The 17,442-nt window shown below is 44.7% G+C and overlaps 1 protein-coding gene across 1 annotated transcript in view; it reads right to left on the reverse strand.

The window, feature by feature from the left end:
* APLF (aprataxin and PNKP like factor) overlaps positions 1 to 17,442 on the reverse strand; it is a 675,440-nt gene that overhangs the window by 180,154 nt on the left and 477,844 nt on the right. The window contains exon 8 of the mRNA XM_086927733.1: positions 7,613 to 7,738. Within this exon, the coding sequence (XP_086783859.1) occupies positions 7,613 to 7,738 (126 nt within the window). The remainder of the gene's footprint in view (positions 1 to 7,612; positions 7,739 to 17,442) is intronic.

The following is a 17,442-nucleotide window of genomic DNA, read 5'->3' on the forward strand; positions in this document are numbered from 1 at the left end:
GCATAGAGATACTTGCAATCATATGTCAGGGGTCCCCTTTAGGGCTGAGGGTGCTAGGGGGCCAAGGTTCAAAGAAGAAGTGTCTGGGTGCAGAGGTGCTGGACATGCTGGTAACCTTGAGCGATACACTGTAGGCAAAGAGGGGGTGAGGGGCATGTAGAATCAGGCTGCAGAGGGGGACAAGTCCAGGAGCTCCCAACAGGGGGTTCAGTTCGCGAGGGCCCTGGAAGCAGGGGGGCACAGTTGGTTAACATGGACCCGGCCGGGTAGCTCGGGTGCAGAGGGTTTTAGTCGTGCGTCAAAGGCACTCATAGTTCTCAGTCCGACTTGAAAAGGAAGACAAAACAGCACAGCTAGGCTACTCGCAGTGCTGGCCTCTGCGGTGCTGAAGTTCTTCATTACCTGGTCGGTCTTTACGGCAGTGGAGGCTGGATTGGACTTCAAGTAAGCCTTGGTTGCTTCAGGTATTGGTGGGTGGCTGCTGTATGGATAGACTTGGTTGTCAGCAGAATGGGGAACGGAATGCTATGGTCGATGCCTGAAGGTTGCAGAGAAGTGGCTCCTCTACTTCAAAGGAGATGCTGACAGTCAAGAAAAGTGCTGGAGGCCTTCCGAGACCTTTGGTGGACGTTCTGTTGTAGGACAAGTCAGATTGTTGCAACTGTCAGGACACAAGTAGGTAGGCAGGGAGGGTTTGGTGCCCAAATCCACCCATAGTCAGCAGTCCTCACTCCTTCAGCTCTTCTTGGTCGTCCTCCTTCTTTTGTCAGGTAAATCGGAGTTCCTGGTATCAGGGCGCCACCTAAATACTGAATTTAGGGAGGTTAAGGGGAGTGAAGGGTAATATCCAATGGGCTACATACCCTTGAGTCCATACACCCCCTATATGATGACTTCCTGTGGGTAGTGGGAATAACCCTGTCCCAGAGTTCCTAGCTCCACCAAAATCAAAATGGTGCAACCCTCCTTTTATGGAGCACATCAGGCAAATCACCTTAAGGGTGTGAATAGCCTGGTGGTGCAAAACGCCTTCTTGCATATCTAATTTCCCACCAGTCCTGGTGCCAAATGGGCCTCATGGCAGGGGCTTTGAAGCCTCTGGACTCAGATGCAAATACACTAACCATCCTGCTGGAGGAGGGGTAAACACCCCGTGCCAGAGCAAGTATTGTTTCTCAACTCTGAGAGCGTGGGCTCTCGCCTTTAGGGTGTTAGATTCACATCTGTACTGGCAAGATGGAAGATACGAGGCTGGTAGGTATTCAGGGGGCACCGCTAAATTCCCCTGAGGGTGCAAGATTTAATAAAACGACTACTGGCATCAGTATGGATTTATTAAGACAAGGTGTTTGATACCAAACACCAAAGGTTTCAGTGAAGTCATCATGTAGCTGGGAAACTTGTAATGACCAATGCCCATTACACGTACTTAAGCTGGCTTTCCCGTTCACTATCTAGCAATGAAACTAGGCAGCACATGGCATATCTGCTCACACAGAATGGCCTCAACCTGCCTTAGTGCTGTAAGGCCTGCTAAAGGGGTGACTTACATATACTGCATGGAGTGCCTGTGGGCATGGAACACAGGGTGGGTGCCATGTCATGTTTTCACATTTGTCTGCGCCAATTCATGCAACCTGCAATGGCTGTTTGTGTGAGTTTGGTGGTGGGTCCTTTAGGGTGACAATGCATGCTGCAGCCCTTAGGGACCCTCCTTGGTAACCATACCCTATGTACCAGGGGGGACACTTACCAGGGACTTGTAGAGGTGCTAATGGTCTTGCCAAATGGAGAGCAATTGAACAGTTATCTTGTTTTAGGGAAAGAGCACAGCCACTGGGGACCTGGTTAGCAGGAACCCAGTGCACTTCAGTCAAAATTGCATCAAATACAAGGCAAAAAGTGACATTGACCATGTCAAAAAGGGACACTTTCTTACACTCATCAACGTACTATGATGCTCTATGTTGTAAATCAAGCAAATTCAATAGTGCTTGAAGAAGGGCGACCTTGAGCATCAAACCAATCCTGAGAATTGGAGCCACAAACAGTGGCTCTGACAATAACTGCACTTTAGATGTAGTGTTTTAAGAGAATTGTAGATGTTTTCTTGAACATTCATCACGTTCTTATAAACAAATTAACAATAATTGTACTTTCACCTTTATTTTTAACTGTGAACCTCTAGATGTTTTTCACCATATTCCAATTCAGGGCTTGGTCTACAGCCAGGGACCTATGTACAACCAACTACAGGCACCTAAGCCACAGTGGGTGGCCAACTCCCACTGCACAAGGTCATACACAGCAGAGACTGGCCACAGGGCCTGGCCTATTACTATACCCTAGACCCGGTCTCATGTGGATGAACAACACGTTAAGAGTATTTCGTGGTTCTTTAACAAAACCTTTTTTTATATTTTTTCGGGGGTGTTCTTTAACTAAAACCTTCTAGTATTTTTTTTGTTTCTCTGAGAGAAGCTTTAATTTTTTTATTTTAGCTTTTTTGTTCCTACATGAGAATTTTTAGTGTTTACTTGTTTTAGTTGAATGTTGATATAACTTGAACTCACTTTTCAATTTGGATTCCTTGAACAAAATGTTATTCTGGATGATGTACAGAATGTTGTGAACATTTTCAGATGTGGGTCTGACTCTTCCTCTTTGATTTCAGCAATCTCTTAAGAAACAAGTTGTCTTATTGAGCTACTTGACCTTTTGCCTTCGCTTTAGCTCAGGAAAATCGCTCAAAGATGTTTGATCTTCCCAGTAGTGTCAAATGAATATATGTTAGGAAGGCTGTTTTGCAGCACTGAGTTTCAAAGTATGCAAGTTACTTTGCATGCATTCACTTTTTTTCTCATCTGGGATAAGTAAACAATTTCCTGTTGGTGACTCCTCAAGTGTGCGATCGCTGAGGTGGAAGTTGCAGGCCCTTTCAGTTGTCTGAAATTTTCAGTCTCCTGAGACTGCTCGTTTTTGGTCATGTTATTCTGTTAGAGTTTCTAAAACTGCTGTTTTCTTTCTTATGTCAGCAACAGCAACGTGCCAAACTGAAGGTACCCTACCAGATTTACAAATGGTCAGACCTTAAGTATGTCAGTGACAGAGACAACTCCCTCTCTAACATGCTAAACATTTGATGGACCATACTGTCATATTGGCAAGGTCGTCCGTCATTCTTTTAACACATGGATGGGAACCGCCATGAGAAAGGTTCCTGTCAATGTAAAGAGATTTCTGCTGGACCAGTGTACATCTCTAAATTCCGAGCACAAAGTATTTTACTCCATTGCCCTAATAGAGTAATTACCGTGCTCCAAGCTAAAAATCAGGCATGTAGTATTTTCAGTTGTTTTTCTGGGTTCATGCAACTGTGGGATGAAAATAAATTCTTGTTCAAAAGTAGGGGTTATCCAAGTATGACTAAACAGTCACAGATGCAGTGTTAGATATGAATTATTGCCATTTTATGCCCTGTGGAATAAGCAGTACCTGTAACTGGTACTGTGACTCCAGGCAGTGTCGGACACAGCACAGCCTTTTGTATATAATCTGCATAAGATCTGTAAATCCTCATGGATCCATGTAGAAGTTTGGTTGGTTTAAAGTACTGTTCCACAATAAAATAGTTCTTGGTTATCTGACACAGTTCACTGGAATTTTTGTTATTACACCACCCTGCAGCACTGGAAACTGTACAGTTTTTGTGGCTGTGGTTTATACTTTGGGGAAAACATTGTGCAGCTTTGCAATGATTTCTAGACAAGAAACCGTTGAGGAGGAATCCAAAAAGAAAAAGGCAGGAAGAAAATAAAGAACTGGAAGATGTTCACAGTGAGGGTTCCAAGTCACCACAAGAATCTATTGTTTTGAAAATGTTCACCATTTCAACTGGTAAAATAAGTGTACTCAAAGTTCGTGATTTGTATTTTATGCCAAAAGGAGATAAGCAGGAGCAACCCAGGGAAATACCACTTCGGAATAGCACTTGGTATGAACAGCAGCTCAATGCTGAGAAGAGAAAGATGAATGCAGCAAGGGTTAGTACATCTTCAGCAAGATGCTATCCCTCCTGGAAAGAGGTTGCCTAACGATATCCTGCAGGAGTAGTGAGAAGAAATGGATTCCTGCTTTGCAACAGTGGAACTCAATTGTTTGGTTTGTCACAAAGTAATCTCTTGCGTTGAGCAAAGTCACAGTTTGCAACAAAAGGCAAGTGACCTGTAAAATGTATTTATTTCATTTGACTCATTTATTGTGTTCTATATAGGTAGTGACTTAAAATGAGTTGATTTTCCACCCACAAAGTCAAAAAACGATGTATTTTCTAAAAGCACATAAATGGTTCTTTTCAGAACCACCTTTATTGGTATAAAAGGATAAAAATAGATTTTGCTTGTTTTGGATGATTCAGACTTTGTGAAATAGCAAGAGACACTGCCCAGTATGCATAATTAATCATTTCTTGCTGCGTACGACTTCTGGTCATCAAGGTTGACCAAATTCAAGAGAAGCAGGGCCTCTGCTCCTTGGTTTTCTGAAGGCCTAAGGTCAATTAATCAGTGCTGCAGAAGGCAAAGAAAAAATGGCACTGTGATTACAAATGAGTAGAAAAGGCCAAGACTTGTTTATGTATGTATAAAACCAAATTTATTTACAGCCAAGGCACCCTACTTCACCCGGAAAAGTCAATAAGCCAAGAACTCAACTAAAGAGACCTTTCAAACTATTACCAACCTCATGATGAACCCAGACAGCAAACCAACTAATTCTAGACAGCTTTCTCCTAAAAAAAGTCAAAAAAGTTTACAAAACCTTTTCCATTGCAGACACTCCCCCTCATGGCAATCCCACTCCCCCAAGTCACTCTCCAGTGGCTTCCATTGTTGCCCCCGTCCATTGATACAGTTGCAAGACTGGCTAAAGCAGCAAAACCTGCCTCCCCTGTCCACTCAGGATCACTGCGCTTGCCGCAGATATTATTGCACCGGTCCTAACCGATATCTTCCATCATGCAATTCTGTGTGGCTCCCTTCGACGTGCTGGAAGAAAGCCTCAGTTCTTCCTCTCTTCAAGAAACCTTCTTTGAACCACTCTTATCCATATAGTTACTGTCCAATATATTGTCTCCCCCTGCCGGCCAAGATTATAGAGAAAGTAATAAACTCCCAACCCACGGAATTCATTTAATCTAATATACTCTTGGATGTCACTCAATTTGCTCAGACCACAGTATGGAAATGGCCCCAATTTAGGCTACAGAAGAAATCAGAATGTCCTTTGACTCAGAAGGCAAAGCAGCCCTGATTCTACTGGATTTGTCAGCAGCTTTCAATACTGTCCACCATAGCAGATTGCTGTCCTGTCAAACTCAGATCAGTATCACAGGCCCTGCAGGAACCTACTGGCATGTCCTTTAGGATAGTCCCATTATGTAAATCCAAATTACATACATTTTGTCCCATCAACATGACATAACATTTCTACACAGGTGACCTTTTACGTAGTAGCTTACTTCTGTCTCTCACACATCAGGCTCTCAGTACTCTATCTTATTCCCTGTACCTGACGTACATAAACATGTCCCCAGGCACAGCAGATTTATTCTGTATAAGGGTCACCACTTTTTTCATCCATGCCCAACAGCGAGCTGTGCATGATCATGTTTGTTTAGAAAAGGATTAGCAGAGGGTTAGCGAATGTTTTCAAAACACATCGATACTAGAACAAACTCTTGCGTGACCACTTTAGTATAAAAGACCCTCACTCCCTGTTACAGAACAGAGGAGAATTCCTTCCAGGTTGGACAGAGACTCTGCAAGCTGAATCTTGGTCAGGCAGAGACTTGACATCCCTTGCGGGGTGCCATCCTCGACTCAGAGATGGGGTTGTTCATTCAGAGCCATCAAGTGAGGGGTTAGTACTTACCCGGGGGATTATTGGCTCCATTAGGATCTAAACTGACATTTATATACACATGCTTCACCTACATATCTAGGCTAGGTACATTTAGGTAGGCTACACATCGTAGGAGTATGCTAATGCTATTGTTTTATATAATCTGTTTATATTCATCATATTAGCACTATGGTAGAAATGTATCTTGTATTTATGATATTGGTACTAGCGATCACATTTGTCTGATCCTGCCTTTTGATTGTCCCAGCTAATAAGTTTTACATTAGACTGACGCTTGACCAATAAATCATTATTGAAACCGTTACAATCGTCATTTTATGTGTATTCTGAGAAAAGTAAGCACGAGTGACTGAGTGAAAGATACCGTATTGTTTCCACGATACCGGAGGAATCAGGGTTGTCATGTTCAGTGTTTGCCAGAAACTACATACACCGCTGTAGAATATAGGGGGGGTGTTAGTGGCACTGTATAGCTAGCTGATTCATCCTATGGGGGTGTCCAGGGCCTGTCTGCACACAAAGCTCTCAGTTTAGGTCTTTCAAAACGTGCAGGTACTGAGGGCTCCTAGGAACTACAGGACACTACTTAGTTCATTCTTACATTCACGTGAACAATCGGTCCACCTGGACAACAATGTGCCTCTGCCTTTCTCTCTTCCCTTCAGGGCCTCTCAGGAGCCTTCGCTCGGTCCTACGCTTTTTAAAACATTTATATTACCCCTTTAGCTGAGCTTATCAGATCATTTTGATTTGCACTCTCATCCTACGCCAACAACAGTCAAATCATCATCTCTCTTGCACCCAGCGGCCAGGCCTAGGCACTACCATTTCTAACTGCATGAATGCAGTCAGCACCTGGATGCCGGAGAACTTCCTTCAGCTAAATTCAGGCAAGACCGGGGTCCTGCTCTCTCTTTCTGGACTCCTGTCTGATGGCATCAAGAGCTTCCAGAGGTGGCCTCAAGGGCTTGGCCCTCTTCCCATGTCAGTCAGCAAGAACCACAATCTGGGTGTTCTGATGAATGGCAAGCTATCCTGCACTGGCCAAGCCAATGCAGTATCTTCTAAAGTGATTTTATATTCTGAAGATGACAAAAAAAACTTCTGACTTTCATTCCACCTCAACTTCTAAAATCAGCAGTCACTTCCCTTGCTTTATCCATACTTGATTACTGCAATCTCTTGAGACCTGGTTATTTATCTATTTATAAATCTTTATATAGCTTTTCTTCACGTCACTCAGAAACCAGTGCCAAGACACCCTTGGATATGTGCGCGCTTAATGAGTTCATTTTCCAGAACATGCTCAGAGAGGGCTGCCAACAGAAACTGGTCGGTGGCCAGTTCACTGCTGACAGCCAAAATCCACTATGCATGGCCTTTAGTCGTACGCAGCAGAAGTTAGCTGTAGGGTCTATCCATGCCCTGAGCCCAACTTGCCTTGCCACTATTTGTGGTTAGAGGCTTTGCACAACAGGAGTTTGCCACCCATGGTCTCTTGGCTGTATGGTCAATGCACAGTTGTGCAAACTATTCTTTCTGTGAGGGATAGAGCAGGGGTGTATAAGTAGAGCTTGGGATAATTCAGTTTAACCAGATGACTACATCTTATAAGATATCAACCTACACATTCTCAATAACAGAGTGGCATGGCTCTAAACATACATGGAAAAAGCCACATGTCTCTTACCTATAACAATCAGTTCCATATGGACATTCCGGCCTGTCATCAATGTCCTCTTGGCTTTCCTTACTCACATCTTGAAAGTCACTGTCTCCTGGGTGACTAAACTGTTGGAAATGGACTGGATTTTTCCTGTGAAGTAAGAAAGCATTTTGGAAATACTTTTATAAAGAAGTCATAAATTTGACAAATTTCTGTTGAAATATAAAATGGCTACACCTTTTTCTCAACAACATTGACTGCCTTAAAGTGAACTTTCAATATAAACAAACAATACATTCAATATTTTACAAAAAAGAAGAAAACAATGTATTCATCCATCTTTTTCATGACGCTTCTTTTTTTCCTGAAGCATGGTTCAAAATTGTGTCCTATTTCAGCAAAAATACGCGAATTCCAGATGAACGTGGGCTATATAATTCCCAATGCATTTCAGGTGTACCAGACACCCTTCGTCAGGGGAAATCTGTAGGAGAGTAGGGTCTGCTTCCTATGGTTACACCCATTTTTTGCTGTGTTTCACTGTTTTTTCGACTTAGTATGGCTGTGGTCCTGCTAAATCAGGCTCACAGCCTAGCTGTTCTCTCTCTAAATTGATACCATGTACTTTAGGTACATACCAGATTGGTTACTAGGTCACCCTTATGAGTCCCTGTATATGGTACCTTAGGTACCCCAGAGGCCTACCAGGGGCTGAAGCATGTATTGTGCCACCCCTGGTTAGCCTTCCAAACTGACACCACAGGTCTACCTTTACATAAAGACACATATTAACCTATAAGTCAATCCTATGGCAGGTCTTGACAATCCTGAGGGCAGAGTGCTTGGTTTTGTGTGAGAGGGTGTCCTAGCATGAGCTGAGCCCCTCTGCAGCTTTTGGAACCATCTCTTTATAGCTGTTCTATGATATAGCCATACCATATACTCTTAAGTGCATTATAATCCTCACAGTTAACGCTAACTTTGGTTTGGCTTTATCAAAATATGTTGTGTAAGGTGTCAAACACTTTGGAATACTACCCCCCCCCCCACCCCCCCCCCCCCACCAGTTCTGGTGGTGGGGGTAGCATTCCACCCTTCTAGAGGGAGAAGACATGTACATACTGGTAACCCGGTTAAAGTTAAACAGAGCCCCAGTATCACAAAATGAATGCTGCTGCCACAGACTCGAGTCTGCCCTCCTGCTGGATGAAACTCCTGCAGGGGAGGCCTGGACAATAGGTTTCCTGTCCAGGTTTTAGTGTATTGGGGCAGGGTGGGATGCATTCAGTGAATGCTTTTCAGACACTGCCTGGGGGGAAGTTAAAACCGGTTGCTGGGGCACTCAGTCCCAGCTCTGGCGCGAAACTGGACAAAGGGGAAGGGGTGTAACCACCCCCTCCCCAGGTCCACCCATAGGAGGGACCTTAGAGTTAGTCCAACCTCTAAACTTACTATAAGTATAGAACCCCAGTCCCTAGGACTTTAGATTACCCTGGACAAAACTCTGCAACATATATCTTGGACCTTCGACATTCCATACCGACTGGAAGACGGAAGAAATCTCCCTTGTAGTCAAGGAGTGACCACCCTGTTCAAACAGGCAACAAAAGCCTCTTTGTTGGTCTACATTTTCGAGGCTCTGCCGGATCCCGAAGAATCTGCGACACAGGAAACGGACTTCTAGACATCTCTGAGGCTGACCAGAGATCCCAGCAAAGCTGAGACCCTTAGCTAACACGCGAGACGTGGGACCGGAACTCCTGGACATCGTGCATGTTTGCACCTGCACCTACTTCCCGAGGTTTACCGAAGTTGAGCATTGGGGTATTTGAAGCCCCTGCCCGAGCACCTTTTGCAGCGAAGTACAGAGGGCAGCACTCCACGAATGACCCGTGAGTCCCCATTCTTCACCGTAGCTCGAGGCCCCTTCGCGGTTTCTAGTCCGTTGGCTAGTGAGTCCCAACGAAGGCCAATCTCTGATTTCTTGAGCTTTCCTGGTTTCTCCAGACGTGCTCTGACTCCCCTCCAAAGGAGGAGTACCCCAGACCTTGCTGGTCTGAACCAAAGCCAATCTTGTCATCTTGCGTGGGTTGCTGTTGCCAAGGTCTTGTTGGGTCCAATCCGGATTCTGACGCTGCAGCTCTCGACATCCTTCGTGGGACAGCTCGAATCCAGCTCCTGGTCGTCGTCGACGCCTCCTGGTCCTCGTGGCTGAAGAGTCAAGGTCCTCCTCTTTCACCTGAAAATACCGGATATTGGTTGGCATCTTCTCCTCGCCATCCTGGTCACTGGTTAGTGACCCAGACACTGTCCCCTCTGCTTTCAGGTTATTCACAGCTCCGATCTACTCTTGGATCCACCCGGACACTTTTCCTCTGGACGCCTGCAGCATTTCCTCGCAGCTCTCCATAGGAATCGACAACGAAACCCGACACCAAAAGACACCCATGCACCAGGCTTCCCTGGGTGAGGTAACACGTGTACTCCGGTGCTCCCGTGGGTCTTAACTCTCGAAGTGTCCTAGGCTAAAAGGGTTCCATCGTAATTCTTCTCTAAGTACCCTTAATCTTTAAAATTGGCACTTGTTCGTTCTCCATAGAAAGTCAATGGTGATCCGCGGCTGTGTTTAGACACTGCACGCGTCCCCCGTGGGCCTCCTGTGTCCCTACCTTGGGTGGTTCCTGGTAGGCCCAGCGGTTCTACAGGCCCTAGGCCTGCTTTCTAACTCTCACGTGGTTCTTATACCACTATTTTAGTATATGGTTTGTGAGGCCCCTAGGGCATAACGTATACTGTGGAATTTATCGTATGCTAATTAGGTTCCTTGTATTGTAATTTTACCTCTGACCTCATAAAGAGTCCAGAGGGGTTGTGTTTAGAATAAATACATATATATTAGATATATAGCTTGTTTGGTGTGCTTTCATTTGATCATTCAAGAGATTATAATTGGTAAAACAACTAGCTTAACTCGCCACAAAGTCTTAGCCTGAAGGCTGCTCTCCACAGCTACCACTAGGATAGCTTCCTATAAAGGTTGACTTTAAACCTACCATCAATAAGGGTCGTTTGGACTGGTGCAAGGTGCCAACTAGAATAGAGGACATCATATGCCAGGCAAACTTCTGACATTGGTGTGCAGCGTGTGGGATTAGAGCGTGCATTGTTTTACCAAATAATCTTGAGAATATCATTGGAAAAATCACATTAAGGTACCAATAGGTACATATAAATCAAGCTTATAATACATAAGTTCTATTGACGTTAGCAGTTGTAGGTGTTATGTGCCTAGCACACCCTGACTACAACTACTAGTGAGGTTTAGTAGGAAACCAAGTAGTGTAGGTAGGTGTGCACACCACACCTCACTAGTCATGGCTTTAATGGCAGGAGCTAGTGTATCGCTGCCAGATGTCAGTCAGGGGAAGACATCTAAATATGACACTTTCACCTTTCAAGAGTTAAGTGGTCTGTGTGCCATAAGAAAATTAAAGCAAGGACTAAGTCCCACCACCCAACACCTGATAGATATCTTAGTGGCAGATGACTTGGAAAAAGCATCAGATCCAGATAGACTAGCTAATGGGAGTGGGGTGCATCCATCAGCAGATGAGGATACAAGTGGAGTGCCTCACCAGACCTCTGATGATGATGATGATGATGATGCAGACCAGGAAGATGTCAGTAGACTCAACCTGGGAAACACAGGGCTACCAGGAGATGCGGAAGTTCAGAATGGGCCTCCCTCCATCCCCCATGTAGACCTCAAGGTGTGCCTAGAAGGGAAAGATCACCTTCAGTGGAATCCAACCATTCTGGGTCATCTTTAGGGTCCTCTGCCTCTGCTGCTCATAGCAGAAGAACTTCTCCTGTGAAGAGGAAACATGATGCTAGGATGAGAAAAGCCAAGTTTGGATAGGGAGACAGGAAGTAGCCTTAGAAAAGGAGACCCTAGATCTTGAGAGAGGGAAAAAAGATGGGGCTAGAGCCCCATGGTGGCAGCAATATCTCTAGTGGTAGGGATAGGTCTTATAACCATAGAAACCTAAGCAAGATTGTCCCTCCCTATCAGACTGGGGATGACATCCACAAATGGATAACTGCCCTGGAAAGGTCCTCCAAAGTACAGCAGTTACCATCAGGACAGTGGGCAGCAATCTTGTGGCTCTCCTTTGCAGACAAAAGTAGAGATAAGCTCCTCACTGTAAGTGAAGAGGATGCTGACAATTACAATGTCCTGAAGAGTGTGCTGATAGATGGGTTTGGCCTAACCACTGAACAGTATGGGTAGCAGTTCAGAGATACCCAGAAGACACAGGACTGGACTGTCTTTGTAGATTGTGTTACTGAGGCTCTGGAGGGCTGGTTACTGGGCAATAAAGTGTGTGACTACACAGGATTGTATAATCTAATCATGAGAGAACAGCTTCTAAATAACTGTCAGAACCAGTTGTTGCATCAGCACTTGGTTGACTCGGATCTGACCTCTCCCCAAGAATTGGGAAAGAAGGCAGACAAATGGGTCAGAACCAGGGTGAAGCAGAAGGTACAGAACCAAGGTGGTGACCAGAAGAAGCAAGACCAAAAGGGTAGGGAGAAAGCTAAAGACCAGACGTCTTCACAAGGTCCCCAAATAGCTTCTAATGGTGGGGGTCCCCAATGCAAAAATAAAGAAGGCCCAAGAAAACTATGGTGCAAAGTTTGTAAAACTAATACTCACTGGACTAGTGAGTGCACCAAGAAGGAGACAGCTCAAGCCACCATTGCCCCTAAGGCAACTGTTGCCCCTAGTTCAGCTCCAAGTGGTGGTTCTCAACAGAAGGGTGTAGTAGGGTTAACCCTGGGAACTGAGATGGACTCTAGCCTAGTCAGAGTGCCAACTCAAGCTGTTTTGATCTGTGATTGGGGCATGGAGGGGCAAGTACAGACAAACTCCTTCAAACAATGAGAAAAAGGCTCAGGCCTATAGGGACACAGGTGCCAGTGTCACAATGGTGATACCTGACTTTGTGGACCCTGGACAAGTGATACTTGGTGAAACTTACCAAGTGGCCAATGCTAGCAATGTCACTACCACACATAGTGTGGCAGTTGTTAATTTCTCCTGGGGAGGGATAACTGGCCTTAAGAAGGTTGTGATAAGTTCAGACCTCCCTGTAGAATGTTTGATTGGCAATGACCTAGAGACTTCAGCCTGGTCTGAAGTGGAGTTTAGGACTCATGCAGAAATGTTAGGAATCTCAGCACATGTCCTTGCAGTGACTAGGTCACAGGTCAAAAGGTGTAACACTGAACAGGCACTGGATTCTGAAATAATGGACCAGTTGCCTACCAGGAAAAGGAGCAGTAGGGTCAAGGCTGTGCCTTCCCCCCTCACTCAGAGTGAATCAGCGTACAATTGGATAAATGAATCCAAAGAGATGGTTGATGTAGAAAGATGAAGTTTAATCCAGAGTATAAAATGTCCCATCCATCAGCAAGCAGGAGTCAGGTGCAACGGACTCTACATTCATAATGAGCATTCATGAACATTCCATTTCCATGGTGCTAATCAAAGAGCAACATGTGTCCATTGGGAATACAGGTTAGATACAAACATAAATATAACGCTATTCAACATAAGCACTATATTACAATCAGCCTTCTGAGGAAACTGATTGTGAGCCTGAAGAAGGAACTGCCCCAGAAGAGCTTGAATCTGATCAGGTTGAGTTCTTATGGACAGGGGGCCCTTTCCAGGGCAGATCTGAGTAAGGCGCAGTTGGACTGCCCTTCTCTTGAACCCCTCAGACAGCAAGCTGCTGCTGATGCTGCTGGGAATGCTAGTGGCACCCATAGAATCTATTGGGATGAAGGGCTCCTGTATTCAGAGAGTAGAGACCCCAAGCCTGGTGCTTCCAGGAGGTTGGTCATACCTTTGGCATTCAGGGGCTTCCTTTTGTCACTAGCCCATGATATTCTTCTAGCAGGACACCTGGGCCAGAACAAGACTTGGGACAGAATTATCCCTCATTTTCACTGGCCCCACATGTCTGAAGACACCAAGGAGTTTTATCGCTCCCGTGTCACCTGCCAAGTCAGTGGCAAATCAGGTGGCACTACAAAGGCCCTCCTTATACCACTACCTGTTGTGGGAGTTCTCTTTGAACGTGTAGGGATTGACATTGTTGGACGAATGGATCCCCAAACTGCATCTGGCCACAGGTTTATCCTGGTGATAGTGGATCATGCCACCAGGTACCCAGAGGCAATTCCTCTTAGAACCACTACAGCATCTGTTGTGGCAAGAGCCCTCTTGGGAGTTTTCTTAAGAGCGGGTTTCCCTAAGGAGGTAGTTTCTGACAGAGGTGCAAACTGTATGTCAAGTTACTTAACTGCAATGTGGAAGGAGTGTGGAGTGAACTACGAGTTCACCACACCCTATCATCCACAGTGCAATGGTCTAGTTGAAAGATTTAACAAGACCTTAAAGGGTATGATCAAGGGTCTCCCAGAAAAGCTCAAGAGGAGATGGGATATCCTGCTCCCCTGCATTTTGTTTGCATACAGGGAGGTTCCAAAGAAGGCGCTTATCTTCAGCCCATTTAAACTTTTGTTTGGACATCCTGTAAGAGGACCACTTTGTCTGGTGAAGGAGGGATGGGAGTTATCTCTCAAACCCCCTAAACAGGATATTGTGGACTATGTACTTGGTCTCCGCTCCAGGATGTCAGAGTACATGAAAAAAGCAACCAATAACCTTGAGGCTAGCCAGGAATTACAGAAAGCCTGGCATGACCAAAAGGCTGTGCTGACTGTTTACCAGCCAGGGCAGAAAGTGTGGGTGTTGAAGCCTGTGGCCTCAGCAGCTCTCCAACACAAATGAAATGGAATGGACCCCACACTATTGTTGAACAGAAGGGAGTGGTTACCTATTTGGTAGATCTTGGAACTCCCAGGAGCCCCCATAAGGTGCTTCATGTCAACAGACTGAAACCATATGTTGACAGGGCAGACATGGGCTTGCTCACGGCTACTGATAAAGGACAGGAGGAAGAGAGTGGCCCTCTCCCAGACCTGCTCTCTCAGAACCCTGATGATGATCAGTTGATGAAGTGGCCTTGGCAGGCAGCCTCACTGATGAGCAGCAGACTGACTGCAGACAAGTTCTACAGCAGTATAGGCATATGTTTTCACTGACTCCAAGTCAGACTACCTGGTGCACTCATGCAGTGGACACTGGGGACAGGCTGCCTGTTCAAAATAAGATTTACAGGCAACCTGATCATATCAGGGACTGTATCTTGACAGAAGTCCAGAAAATGTTGTAATTGGGAGTGATTGAACCTTCAGATAGCCCTTGGGCTAGTCCAGTAGTCCTGGTGCCAAAACCTCACACCCATGGTGGTAAGAGAGAGATGAGGTTTTGTGTAGACTACAGAGGTCTCAATGCAGTCACTAAGACTGAAGCCCATCCAATACCCAGAGCAGATGAGCTCATAGATAAGTTGGCATCTGTCAAATTTCTGGGCACATTTGATCTAAAAGCTGGCTACTGGCAGATCAGACTAGCTGATGATGCAAAGCCAAAAACAGCATAGTTAATCTCGAAGTGCCCTTAATCTTTAAATCTTTAAAATTGTAACTTGTTTGTTCTCCATAGAAAGTTAATGGTGATCCGGGGTTGTGTTTAAGCACTGCACACGTCCCCCGTGGGCCTCCTGTGTCCCTACCATGGGGGGTTCCTGGTAGCCCCAGCGGTTTACAGGCCCTAGGCCTGCATTCTTACTCTCACATGGTTTTTATACCACTATTTTAGCATATGGTTTGTGAGGCCCCTGGGGCATAACGTATACTGTGCAACTTATCTTATGCTAATAAGTTCCCTGTATTGTACTTTTAACTCTGACCTCATAAATAGTCCAGAGGGGTTATGTCTAGAATAAATACATATATATTTGATATATACGTTGTGTGGTGTGCTTTCATTTGATCATTCAAGAGAGTATAAATGGTAAAACAACAACCTTAACTCGCCTCTAAGTCTTAGCCTGAAGGCTGCTCTCCACGGCTACCACTAGGATAGTTTTCTATAAAGGTTGACTTTAAACCTACCATCAATAAGGGTTGTTTAGACTGGTGCAAGGTGCCCACTAAAATAGTGGACATCCTATGCCAGGCAAACTTCTCACAAAATCTACAAACAAATCATATGCATAATCAATAGCTATTATTCAGCCTTAAACTTCACCACCAAACAAAAGCTGGCCTTTACAGTCCGGGAAAAGCAGTAAAGATGATTAGAAGCACAGATAGTACAACAGCTGACCATGAAGTGCCACCCATGTGGAGGAACAGTAGAGAAAAGTACCATACCACCAACCAAAAAAAATGCTAATAATGCAAATAAAATAAAGTAAAATAAAGTGCTCTGTGCCCCTGTGTGCTATACTGGTAGACTATCCCACTGCATATTCCTGTGCATGTTAGACAAGAAATGCCAAAGCAGCCAATGGTACCTCCACGTATATACAGCAAACCAAATGGTCTCTAGACATGTGTGTTTAGAACACTCCACTCTCGGTTAACCTACGCCTCCAATACCAGCTGGTTACAAAAAAGGGTAAACCCGGAATCACTGGGACCTGGGTACAAGACGATATGTATAATAGTGGTCCTAGTGTGTTACTGGCTTAGTAGTGAGGTGGAAAGAGAAAAGTTTTTTGATAATACAAGTCATAGAACCACATGAAAGGAGAAACACAATATATCACCAATGTTGTTTAATCACTTAGGAAAAACAAATTTTTAAAAAAAGATTTTCTTAGCAAGAAAACACCTTAACAGGTATCACATTAAAATGTGCAGAGCCAAGGGGAAAAAAAAGGGGGGGGGGGGAGAAGGGATGTTAAGTAGTGGATGGAAGGGAAAGTTGAGTGGAGGTGTCAATAAATCACGTACAGTTTTAGTATATATACAACATATACCAGAAGGTCAAAGTCCACAGTTATTGTACATATCCGCCATATAGCAATTAGGAAACAGTTAATTAATCACTGTCAATTCTGTATTGGCAAATGTTATGAAGTCGACGTTTCGATCCCTAGGTCTGTAGGTGTTTTGGACCTTACTGCTGGAGTCTTCTTCAGGACACGTGGTGGGGTGTGGGAGAGCGTGGGGGTGACACCAAGATTGAAACAGCTGGGGGAGAAGGGATGGCTCTCACAGATCAGTTGTCGAGAGAGGGGGCTCCGTAGCTCTCCTAAATTCATCAAGCGTAGGCAGGAGTGAGACGTCACTACATTGGATTGCCTTGTACGCACGGATCTTAATTCTTCATACAGCCTTTGCAATTGGACTAATCACAAGAAGTAAAGAGCGTGTTCACCCGAATCAATAAAGGGTGTGAACAAAGATTAAAACGGCAACGTCTCTGGGTCGCGTCTGTCAGGAACAGCCTGCACTCAGCGCGCTGTGTGTTAAATACCAGAAAAATCCGCCTCAAGCATGCACGTTGGTGGTTGTGCGTGACGTGCATGGCAGTCATAAAAATAGAAAAGATACTCAGTGAGCCCGTAATCTAACGATGGGGAATGAGTATATCGAAGAGGATTATATCTGGAATTTGTGCATAATAATTACTTGGCATAGATGAAGTCAACACTGGGTGGTGATTAATTAACATGGCTAGGCACATAAGCGCTCATAAAATCAAACAGTTGTTTTAACTTGATACCAATTAATTTACAATGTTGGAGCTTTCATAAATAGAAAAACCGGTTACTTCAATACCACTATTTGTTAAGTGGACAGAAATCATACATGTTTATCGACGTATCCCACAAACTGGTATACTCAATTAGTTGGTATACACA

This window comes from Lissotriton vulgaris, chromosome 6 (assembly GCF_964263255.1).
Source record: "Lissotriton vulgaris chromosome 6, aLisVul1.2, whole genome shotgun sequence".
In the NCBI taxonomy this organism is placed as follows: Eukaryota; Metazoa; Chordata; class Amphibia; order Caudata; family Salamandridae; genus Lissotriton; species Lissotriton vulgaris.